This window comes from Aulostomus chinensis, chromosome 16, assembly GCF_037954235.1.
Source record: "Aulostomus chinensis isolate RoL2024-O1b breed Wild chromosome 16, RoL_Achi_v1.0, whole genome shotgun sequence".
NCBI classification, from domain to species: Eukaryota; Metazoa; Chordata; class Actinopteri; order Syngnathiformes; family Aulostomidae; genus Aulostomus; species Aulostomus chinensis.
This window is the reverse complement of record NC_141335.1, coordinates 18,956,765-18,969,161: the sequence shown is the minus strand read 5'-3', so window position 1 is coordinate 18,969,161 and position 12,397 is coordinate 18,956,765. Positions and strand designations below refer to the sequence as shown.

Genomic DNA, 12,397 nt, shown 5'->3' with positions numbered 1-12,397 from the left:
TTGACTACCAATATCTTTGCAGTATATCTTCAGGTCCCTGTGGATGTTTGTGCCAAATTCAAAGGTATTCCTTCAAGTTCATGAGATATCACCTCACAAGAATGGGACAGATAGATGCCTGCACAAAAGTATTAAGATAAAAGTGTTTTATGGTGTTTGTTAATGAGTGTCTCGGTAGGATCACTTACAAGAAACACTCAGTTTAGTTTGCATCAATATTGAGGATGAAGTTAAAGTTGTTAAATCCTCAGTCAGGAAAGTCAGGCTAACGGGACGTTTAGGGCCATTTGCTCATATTAGACACATTAACACAGCTTTCAATTTCGTTGAAAAACATTGACATAATACATTATATTTCCATGTGTTGAAGAAACAAACGCTACTGCTTTATTCTGGTAACTGAGCACAAAGCAATCAATGTATGAGTTCAGATTTTATGAGAAAAAGGAGGCGATATCTCACTCCACAGAGAGGCAATGATTTGCTATGATGGATATTTTAGTTCTTGGATGTCATTTCATTTACATATTCACCAAAACGATGGTAAAGTTTCCCTCCACTTTCCTCTGCTCTGTGAAAATATCATTGAATCTCATTTTCAGTTTACTTTTGCCCAAATGTGTTACTGGAAAACAGTGCAACTTCAATTCAATGAAATTTTACAAACAAGTTTTGCAAACGAGTGGAAAAGATCACAACATGCTTGCTGACTTTCACTAAGGATAATATGATTTTTGCATATAATCTAATTTAATTTACATTCCCATGGACGAACCTTAAATTCCCCTCAGTGTGTGGAGCTTGTTTATGCTGCGCTGCTTAATTAGGAGACTCTTTATGTTAATGCTGTTTCCTGCTGTGAATCATGGGCCATTTGTTGTATATTCACCCACGTACCCACACACACACACACACAGCAAGGTTTATTTTTAAGTTGCTCAAGAGTAAAGGGATGTCATGTTTTGATGGAAAAGAAGAGGAAGTGTGTTTGAGAGTGTGTGTGTGGAGAAAAGTGAGCTTTTATTCTGTCTTTGCTATAACCTTGTGTCCTTCTGCATTTGAATATGGATTTTTTTCCTGCATTTTCTTAATGAGCTCGCTAGCTGTTTTTCCATCACGCTGTACATTTCTCTCTGATCTCTTTCTGCCTCTTTCCCCACCCTCCCTTCCTCCACCCCCCGTCTCGCTCTCATAATGATCTGCCAGCCCCCCCCCCCCCCCACATTTCCCGACACTGTTATTTGATGTGATAAAGATTTTTTTTCACACCTGCGAGAGAGAATTTGATGACTTGTCGTGGCTGACTGATTTATTGAGAAACACTTCATATATTTCCTGCCTGTTGTTCCTGATGTATGACTTAGTGTCCTACTTTACTTTAACGTTGCTGAACAGACGCATACTGTTGGATCTGTCGTATGATAATAGGCATGCAAGTAAATGATTTTACATATTGTCTCATAATCCCACCATATCATCAAATTCACCTCTTAATGGTCTGAGTTTCCTTTTTTTTTCCCAACTGTATTCACCACTCATTCTTTCTCAATTTGTTTTATCTGCTCTGGTTCATTTCTTGTTAAGCTACTTTTGTCTGTAACCCAACACTTCCTGCACTGATGTCCGCTAATGGATTAAAGTGAAAACCCCTCCCATTCCTGATGAGCCTTTCATGTGAAGCATCTGCAGGAACTCTAAAATGCCATTACACAAAAGTCCCCGCGAATAAGATCGGAAAAATCTTTTGAAAATTTGCTGTAAAAGTTTCTGTTAAGGTCAATCTTTGGGTGTTCTATCTTCAGTTTATTAACTGATTTACAAATGTACATAATGTGCAAAAACAGAGAGCAATGGAGTAGAAGTAGAGAACGGAAATGTAACAATAAAATGGAAAAACAGAGATGAAGGCAATAATATGTGAAGGCTAAGGAAAGGAGGTTGAGGGAGCAGTGCAAAGGTAGACAAATAAGGAAGAAGGCAACATGAGCAAAGAAAGTGGGCGTTAAAACAAAATATTTAATGGACACAAAGACAGACAAGCACCAAGGAGGGGAGGAGTGCATTTATTGTTGCACATCTTGCCAGCACAGATTTATTAAGTCCAATACCAATAGAAGCTATTTTGGAGGAAAGCCACCTATTACCAAGATTCCAACACCATAGAGGACAACAATAATCATCATAGTAAGCAAACACAAGCCTTTGTATTCATGAGGATTCACCGCATTTAATTCAATTTCAAGGCTTCCCAGGGACAGCCAATGTCATATTGATCAACTCTACAATAAACAGATAATCAATCAAACTGGCTCCATATAGTAGGACAGTACTGTACATAGGTGTGACACTACCAGCTAGCCTGTGAGGAGAGCCAGAGGATGGGACACAGTCAGAGCTATGGATCAGGAAGTAAATCCTGCAGCGCTGCAGCAGCAGGTGACCTCTCTGTGACCTTTGGCTACTGCTCCCAGGGTGTGTGTGTGTGTGTGTGTGTGTGTGTGTGTGTGTGTGTGTGCGCGCGCGTGTGTGTGCGTGCACATGCATGTGTGTGTTTGTGCACATATAATATGTCTTTGGAGTGTTTTAACATTGTCAGCTTGAATGTGTGTTAGTTTATTTTGCAAATGTGCATTTTAATATGCACAGAGATTAAGTGTGTGTGCGTGCACGTGTGCGTGCATGCATGCGTGTGTGCGTGTGTGTATGTGTGTGTGTCGGTGTCTGTGTGTCTGCATGGGTGGGTGTGAGCAGAGGGAAGTTGTGTTTCAACCTGCTGGATCCTCTCTGGATCCTGCTCCACTCTCAAGGTCTTCCTCAGGGTGTATTTGGAAAATCACTTGGTTGTGTTACACCCAGAGGAGCAATTCTGGTTTCTCCATTGGCACTCTGCATGTTGGATTTCCTTTTCTTTGGCCTCCTCTGCTGGGATTTGTAGTTTTTAATGGCTGAGCCGAAGAGGGAGGACTCTTTGCGAGCTCACTGTCTGTAAGTAATAAAAGTCAATGCACAGGCAGATATACTCAGATCGAAGGGCAGGCAGCATGCCTAAAGTCATTGTTGCCTAGTTTGTTATGAATCACTGTGGAAAAAAGCTGTCTTTATTCTCATATTAATGTTTTAACATGTTCCCATGATGATTCTTTGTCATAGCTCAGTGTCATTATGGCCTAAATTCACTTGTTTTTTTCTTTAATGCGCCTTTTGTTTCTATTATCAGTCATTTTTTCTTTTGTGAAAAAACTTTGCTGATTTGGCTAATAATCAGTATATGCAAATGCCATATGTGTTATATGTGACATAAAAACATGTCATAGGTTGAACTTTAGGGCTGTTGTTGTACCACGTGCTATACTTGTTCACCCCCAGCAACAAATGTTTAGACTGACTTCTTATAACTCTGAAATTCAAACAGCCTGTGTCCATGTATGATCGCATCTCCCTTTCTCTCTCTCTATATGCAAAGAAACATTATTTTGTATGATTTGGCAGGAGGCAGCAACAAGTTTGACACACTCATAACGGCCACATAAGGAAAAATGACCAAATCTGTACTGACTTTGTAAATCGATACGCACAGATTATAAACCAGGTCAGATTTATAATCTTTGCCCAAGGATTTTAAAAGTGGAGGGCTGGTGTGTCCCAGTGGCTGTGGCCTCCGGATGAGGACACAGCACTCTGGTTTACAATAAACTCTCCAACACCAGGCACAGTACTTAAACAACATGATTGTTGAGGAGCTTCTCAGCTGATTGACACATCTCTCAGCTAACCCTCTCTAAGCTTTATACCTTAGCATTCTCTTTTTTGGGGGGGCGGCGGGGGGGGGGGGGCTGGGAGTATGATGGCGTGGGTGGGCAAAACCCTGACAAACCTGTGCCACCCTGTAAATACATCTCTAGTTCTGTCACTGAATATATACCATTGTGCCGCAAAACCATTAATCAGACCTTTCCTTTTACTCCAGTCACTCCTTTTCCTTTGCTCCTCCCTTCTTTCTTCACTCCCCTTAATTTTTTTTATCTCCTATAATTTTGTACCGTCCTTTCAAAACCAATGTTTTTGTCTTCTTCCCTTTAAACTCCTTTTCTCTCCTCATTTCTGTCCTTCTCTTGCCTCTTCTCTTCTGCTCTGCTTCCCTCCACTTTAAATAAAAATGTCTTCTCCTTTCTGCCCTCTCTTTTTTTTCCAATTCCGATTCTCTTGTCCTCTACCCAGATAAGCTAAATAAGATGTAATTGGCTGAAACTATCCATCTTTCTCTGACTGTTGTCTATTATTAGATATACGTAAAAGCATGTGCAGTTGGTTTGTCTTTGTCGTCTTGTGTTGGTGATCTGAGTTTACTTCCACATCCTCCATCTCCAAACTGTCTGAATGCGTCTGATCTGCCTGCTGCGATGAAGGTTGAAGACAATGAATCTGACATCGAGAACAAATGCATGTTTCTCTTCTCTCAGTTCTCCATTTCCCCCTCTGTTTGTACTCCCCTCACTTTCCACTGCGTGAAATGCAATTAATCAACATACTGTACTGTCTTAGATAAAACCAATACTCACATTGATTTGAGGACCTTCTTGTGTCGACAAAGCAGCCTGAAACAAAAGCAGACACAAAATGTTGATTGCACCAAAACACACAAAGAAAACAATGATATCGACTGGTTTGTCTCCTTCGCGCTCTAGTGTCAGCTTACTTCTCCATGCTTTTATTTGTTATTATTGTATTTGTTTTTTATATTTATTACTTGATATCCATTGCTATTTTTTAGTGCATCTTATTAGCCTCTAATATGCAGCCACAAAAAATGGCATGACTGTGGAGTGCTGATGAGAATGAGCAGTATGAAGTCACGATTTTAATGTTTTCTTTTGTTGAAGACAACAGCATCCATTTCAACATCTGTAAATTTTAATTTAAAAACTATATTATCATTAAATTGAACATTGAAGCTACGTGATGCGCATTTTGTCCTTTGTTGTGTTGTAAAAGGCATCAGGTGTATTGAAGAGCATGCACGGCGGCAGAGATATTTCTTTGTTTCGTTTTTGTCATTTTAACCAATCAGAGATGTCTTAAGGCAGGGCTGAGAGCTGACTGTCACTAATGACATACACTTTTATCTGTTTATGACTCCAGCATTCATTATTGCATCCATGTTAATTAAGGAATGGATTGTTGCCTGACATGTCATTTAGCACTGTCATCAACTCAAATTGAGGTTTTTCCAATTGTGTGTGTGTGTGTGTGTGTGTGTGTCAGTACAAGTGCGAAAATGTGTCACAGCACGACGCATAACTGGAACTACCGAACAAATTGTTTTGAGGGAGTAGTTTACATGTCAGTTTGTTTAGAGCATTTGTGCAAGATTGAATAACAAAACTCAAGACGCATATGCATGTTGAGATTAAAGGCAGGCAGGTGAGAACGTCAATGAGTAGAGGTCTGTATGTGACAGAAATGGATGATCTGTCCATCCATCCATCCATTTTCTTCTGCTTATCCTGTTAAGGCTGGTGGTGGTGGTGGGGGGGGGGGGCTGGAGCCTATCCCAGCATCTTTCGGGCGAGAGGTTGGGTTCACCCTGGACGGGTTGCCAGTCCATTGCAGGGCCAACACATAGAGACAGACAACCATTCACATTCACAATCATACCGGCGGTCAGTTTAGAGTACCCAATTACTCTAGTCCCCTTGTCCCTAGTCTCTTTGGATTGTGGGAGGAAGTCAGAGTACACAGAGAGAACCCACGCAGGAACAGGGAGAACGTGCAAACTCCACACAGAAAGATCCAATGCCTGAGCCGGGGCTCGAACCCGGAACCTTCTTGCTGTGTGTGAGGTGACAGTGCCAACCACTGCACCACCGTGCTGCCTATGTGCAGAACCAAGAAATGCTTTACCTGAGCTAGACTGTTTATTAACCGAATGTTGGTCGCCTACATCTAAGCAAAACAGAACATTACAGAGTTTTTTGCATCAGGTTGTTTGAACAGGTAAGATATTCATTTGCCGGATTGTTAGTTACCATGGCTGCTGCTAATCAGATTACCATCACTAATCTGCCATCATCAATGAGCCAAGTGGTTCTGTCTGGCGGGAGAACTTGCTTGAGCTGTCTGATCATGTATGGATCCACTTGAGTGTTACACACAATGGTAGTTATGCTGTGATGATGCCTGGCAAGTGACAGTGTATTGTCACTAGTTTTGTGTGCACTGAAAAGAGAGCACTGTCAAAGAATGGTCACACACACAAAACACAGCACCAAAATCTTGAAAATGAAGTATGTGTCATGCAGAGGCTCTGGTAACATGATGAGTGTCATGATATGCCGCTATCCCATCTCAAAACGTTACTGCCACTGTTACGTTAACTACTCCTCCTTCATATTCCTGTGTGTTTAATATATGCCTGAACACATCATCACATGCAAATGTCACACACTGTCCCATTTATCTATTTGGGTGCAAATTCATCGAACAATAAACTTCCATTTTCAATTTCTTTTAATATTTTCCAGGGGCATCCAGCAGCAGTTGTCCAGCTACAGGGAGACGGTGATCCGGCAGGCAACAGCAGCGGCGGGCTCAGCCGTTCACCGGGATGACGCGCCAACCTGCGGCATCTGCCAGAAGACCAAGTTTGCAGATGGTTGCGGGAACCTGTGCTCGTACTGCCAGACCAAATTCTGCGCTCGCTGCGGGGGAAGAGTCTCCTTGCGATCCAACACGGTGAGAGAGGGAGGATGGACTGCAGCGTGTCTAATAGGGATGGGTTCCAATTGCCAGTTTCCATTTTGGTTTTGGACTCTGATTAATATGCTCTCTGAAGCTGGTGTCAGTATTCAGCCAAAGATGGTTTGTTAGAGAAGAGACATCACTCTATAACACCAGTATAGAAGCGCCAGTTCACTGTTTGTGTTCTGTGGCTCAACAGACTGGCAAATCTTCTCCATGCTTTCATGTTAATTTGTAAATCCAGTTCCATTTTGACTCATATCAGCATTTTAATCTGGCCACTTTATCAGGTTCTTCAATATTTGAATAAAGTCAGATACAAGAATACACAGAATATTTGACATTAGAGGTGATTGAATAAGTACTGTATGTATTTCTATTTATTTCACCTTTTTACTTGCAAATTGACTTTTATGACCACACAGGTAAGCTGATGGAATGGTTGAAGTGTGAGTGCAGTAATGCCCCTTTTACACCGGAATAAAACTTCATTAACACCCTCTAAACCTGGATTTGGGGTACAATTGTTAGTCATATTCACAAGTACTCTAAAGTGACAGATCCATTTGGCCATCCTTAATTGAAACCTGACACACTGACAACGGTTACATATGCGTTATTATCTGCACGTGGTAACGATGGACACATCTGGAGACACATGATGGGCACAGATGTAGCCAGTGATGTGTCTCGCTGTCCACTAATGAACTTATAGCATACATTTGTATATTATCTAACTTTTATAATATAATTATTACTCAAGACTTAATTATTATTAAGATTACAGCTTTTTTAAAATATATATATTTTTGTAAAGCTTCACATACCCCCTGGAGTACCTCCACGTACCCCCATTTGAGAACCAGTGATATATCATATCATTTGTTGGTGTTGTTATTTTTTCTTGGCTGGTTTCCTGATGATATAATGCTGATAGATTAAAAAAAAAATCAAATTAACCAGAAGAACAATACACAACTGGCAACCTGTCCAGGGTGAACCCGCCTCTCGCCCAAAAGCCACTGGGATAGGCTCCAGCCCCCCTCCCCCCAACCCTTAACAGGATAAGTGGAAGAAAATGGATGGATGGATGGATGGATGGATGGATGGAGGGATTGATGGATGGATGGATGAAAAAATAAATAAAATTACGATTGCTGAGATAAGGAAAAAATCTCTGTCTCGAGATCAAAGAAAAAATTAGAAGTTTTTATATATCTGAAAAATTTCATTAATGGGCCTCAATACAGGCAGAAACCAACCATACTGGTTACCCAGCTGACACAGACACAGCTATCTTTTATTTCTTGTTCGCATAATTGTTTCATTTTCATTCATGCACAATCTAGCAATCATACTGAGCGGCCTCTACCAACTATAATAGTCTTCATCGAGAGAGTACAGAGACAGATCTAAAATCTGCACTCAGATGGAGTGTTACACATAAACCCTTGAACCATTATGAATGCAGCTGTTCACAAGGCTACTGTACGTCTGATCAGGCAATATCAGGGCCTCAGGTGGAGGAGCTCAGGTGGAGGTGATGAGCCATGGTGTGTGTGTGTGTATGTGTTTGTCTGTGTATCAGCGTGCAGCTGTATAATATGCCCTAGATGTGTGTTGACATGTGCTATTTGTGTGAGACTGTGTGTTAATGTGTGCTCCCACCCATGATTGTGAATGTGGTGTGAGTGTGTGACCGAGGCAGGAGCTGGTAAAGGTTAATTGGGCATTAGACTGAGCTGTGGACTGAGGGGGTGGTCTCCCACTTGGTCTCAGTCTCCCAGGAGTCCGGAGGTGCCCTATACACACACAGCAGGATGTCGGCGTGTGTGTATGGAAGAGTTGGGAGACGAGTCCTCCTCTAAAATAACTGACAACCCTTTCTCCTACCCTTCTCGCCGGCATGACATTTAATGACCTCAGACAGACTCAAACACACACTCAGAAGTACATCCTAATTAATTACTGCCTGATGTGGGGAGAGCTAGGGGGGCCTGGGTGGTGCGTTTGGGTGGGTGGCAGCTGCATTCAGTGGGAGAAGGTCTTTGAAAGGTGGATTACACACACACACACACACACACACACACTGTGTTGGTATGTTTTCAGGATATCTTTTTGGTTTAAGGACATTTCAACTCCAGTCTGGGGTATTAGAATAGCTTTCATCTAACAAACTGTAATGTTATTGAATTGAATCTCTCAGTGATGGTTAGTGAGGGATCACTGCCATTCTCACACTCTCCCTGTCTTTCTTTTCATTATACATGGATGGCTGACGAGGCTACAGGAGGACAAAGTGGTGAGTGGTGTCATTTTTCTTTCTTCTCTTCCTGCAACCTTTAGGACAACCTAATTTAATGGCTTCAGACAATGTGTGTGTTTGTGTGTGTGTGTGTGTGTGTGTGTGTGTGTTAAAGTCAGTTGAACCAATTGCATCAATTAAAAAAAGTCCCGCTGCAGTTGGCTTAACTACGTAAATTTGAAACCAGATTAAAGCAGCTTTTCATTCTCTGCCTTTCTGTAGCTGCAGTACGATTCCTGTCTGAGGTCATGATGAGGTCAAGGCCTCTCTCTGAGTGCAATACCTATGACGGACCTGTGGACAGATCACTTGGGTGTTTTCAAGCGACTGCTGTTAGTCATACACATAAGGTTGTTTTTTTATTCTGTTTTAGTGCAGAGCCCAGTTCTAGCTAATGAGTACCAATGAGCAAAGGGGAAATCTGGAGTGAAATTGAAATCTAAGGTTTTTTTTTTTCTCTTTAGATAATGACTTTAAAACAATGAATTATTTGGCCTCAAAGCTCTGAAGGAGGACTCGCATTTGTTTTAAAGTTACCAATAGCCGTTCAGCTAATGACAGGACAACGCACTACAATACAAAGGGCCACCAATGCATCTACATTCCTTAGAAAGGTTTGAATGTTAGTTCTCTGGGTGCTTAGCGAAGTTTTATGGTCTGAAAGGGATGTTTTGGATTTGTAGAAGAGGTATTGTACAAGGAAGACATCTTTTTTAATTAAAACAAAAAACAAAAAAACAATTTCATTTAATTTTTAAACACACGTTTAGGTAGGGGAAGGTACATTTATATCTGTCATTGACCAAAAATTCAAACATTGTTTTACCCGGTTGTCTAAGGTCATGCTGCTAGAATCCCAGGCCGACGTGCCTTTAACACCTCCCTCTTCTTGCGTAGTTGTGTGAGGTTTAGAACCTAACTTTGTCTTGGCTGCCTCTGACAGGGCAGCTGCCAAACCAGAGCTTTGATGATACCTGGCTTAAATGCCAGGACTGTCCGGGACTGCTTTGGTGTGCTGTACATAGAAGTCTCACTCTCTCTTCCCTTGGAAGCTCAGTACAACAATGACTAAATATTCCACAGATGAGAGTCTTGGCAGAATCTGGACCTTATGCAGCACTGGCTGTTGAGCTGGACAGCCGACAATACTAATACTCAGTGGGTTTAGATGCACAGCTGCAGCTCGAGGCCATTTAGTGGGACAGCTGTCATATTTTCAGTGTACATGAACATAGAAGAATTGATGTATTCACAGAAGTATGTCAGTCTGTGCAACAGCTGGTGGTGGTACTGTACACCTCTCTTATAGCTGGCTGCAATCAGATATTCCTCTGGTTCATCTTTGGCCGTATACTGTATCTTTGACTACTCATCGGTCCAGAAATGCATTGTTTTTGCCATTTCTTTGCGTGATGAAGCCCCCTTTGACTTGCATTGCTTGTGGGATACAGATTATCCCACAACCTTTTGAACCCTCCAGAGCCACGAATGGGTCCAGATCAGTTATATATGGGAATAAAAAACAGAGATCCAAGAGCAAAACCACATAGACATGAGGAGAACACGCAAACTCTATGTAAACTCCACTCTGACAGGACCTGGGATTCCTCGGCAAAACTAAACTGCTGAATGCTGTCATATCATGGCAATAGCTGTTATTACACTGAACCTGAAAGGTACTGATGTCCAGAAAACACAAAGCGTGTGCTTCCAGGAATTTTTTTTTTTATTGACAGAGTTTGAGGTTTTTTTTTGCCCGTATTTCGTTCCTCCTATCTATTGAACATATCAACATGGCACCCAGTTTTCAGGTTAGATGTGGTCACTGTCCCATACAATTTCTTTGACTTCTTGTTTGTTTTTGTTTTTTTTTAATCAAGAGTGTTAGCACTTCTACTGAAATTATGCTTGTATAATGAGAAATGGATACAAGTGTGTCAGTTTTACACATGTCCATTCTCTAGTTGGCTCTATTCTCCTGTTTTTGTTCACACTGGAAGCCAAAGTTTTTTTCTTCATGCGCCTCTGAGCAGCTTTTGTTGAATATCAATCTTTTTGTCTTTTTTTGTCATTCATAATTAGAACTCCACTTTCATTTTTTTTATGTTGTAGCTAATGGGTTAAAATATAATAAAAAGAGTAATTTTGATCATGTTTTTGTTGCTTAGAAATTTCCCGTGGCCTGCAGTTAGCTTGAGCACACCATGCCAGCAGTTCATTTAGGGTTTTATGAGACTCTTCCGAAAGAACCAGGCTTTTACCACTGTAGCCCTCTGTGGTAGCTGCTGTTCTGGTAGCATAATGTAGCCCAGCTCATGCGGAGGCTTTCAGCATGAGTGAAATATTTCTTAGTTTTAGGCTACTACTGACATTATAGATATGATATTATAGATGTGATAGTTATCAGTGAGAACTTGTGCACTTATTAAAAAGTTATTTTCACACCTCACTTTCGCACACAGGAATAAAAATAGAATGTTATCAGAGGGTTTTTGTTTCACTTATTTGTTTTTTGGAAAATAGACAGATGGAGGAACTTTTAATAGGAGTTAAGATGTCCAGTGTGTGTTGCGTGCAGTGTGATAATGATAGTAAAGGCTCATTATGTGTGATTGGGAGCTGTAGTGGAGAAATGAGTGTGTGTCATTGTACCTTATCCCAGTGTTTCTCACCATAAGGGCCAGTTTTGATGGCTTGTCTCTTCTTCTCCTGGGAAACAGGATAAGAGTATTGCGCATTACTTTCACTCTCACTCACACACACACACACACACACACACACACACACACACACACACACACACACACACACACACACACACACACACACTTTTATGCCTCTCCTTGCTCTAATTGTTATGTCCAGGGCTGTATTTCTGTGGTGGACTGCATGCTCTTCTGTGACTGTAACTCAGACTGCTTGGTACCGGTACACTGCTGTTTTTAGACTCTTCTGATTCAGATATACTGCCATGGCTGCTTCATCCTCGGGTGTTTTCAAGCGACTGATGCCGTTAATCATATATATAATGGGTTTTTTTTTTATTCTGTTTTAGAACAGAGTCCAGTTTGAGCTAATGAGTGTCAATGAGCAAAGGGGAAAGAGTGAAATTGAAAACTAAATTTTTTTCCCCTTTAGATGATGACTTTAAAACAATTAATTATTTAGCCTCAAAGCTCTGAGGAAGGAAAAACATTAACTTTAAAGTTACAAATAGCTGTTGGGCCAATGACAGGACAACACACTACAACACAAAGGGTCACCAACGCATCGAGTCAAGTCAAGTCAATTTTATTTGTATAGCACCAAATCACAACAAAAGTTTTCTCATGACACTTTACAAGTAGAGCAGGT

The 12,397-nt window shown here is 41.1% G+C and overlaps 1 protein-coding gene across 11 annotated transcripts in view; it reads left to right on the top strand.

Annotated features, from left to right (window-relative positions):
* Positions 1 to 12,397, top strand: part of rims1a (regulating synaptic membrane exocytosis 1a) — a 103,417-nt gene that overhangs the window by 24,917 nt on the left and 66,103 nt on the right. For all 11 annotated transcript variants that reach the window (XM_086181343.1, XM_086181342.1, XM_086181345.1 and 8 more), the window contains exons 3-4: positions 6,522 to 6,732; positions 9,029 to 9,040. In XM_086181343.1, coding sequence (XP_086037469.1) covers positions 6,522 to 6,732; positions 9,029 to 9,040 — 223 coding nt within the window. The remainder of the gene's footprint in view (positions 1 to 6,521; positions 6,733 to 9,028; positions 9,041 to 12,397) is intronic.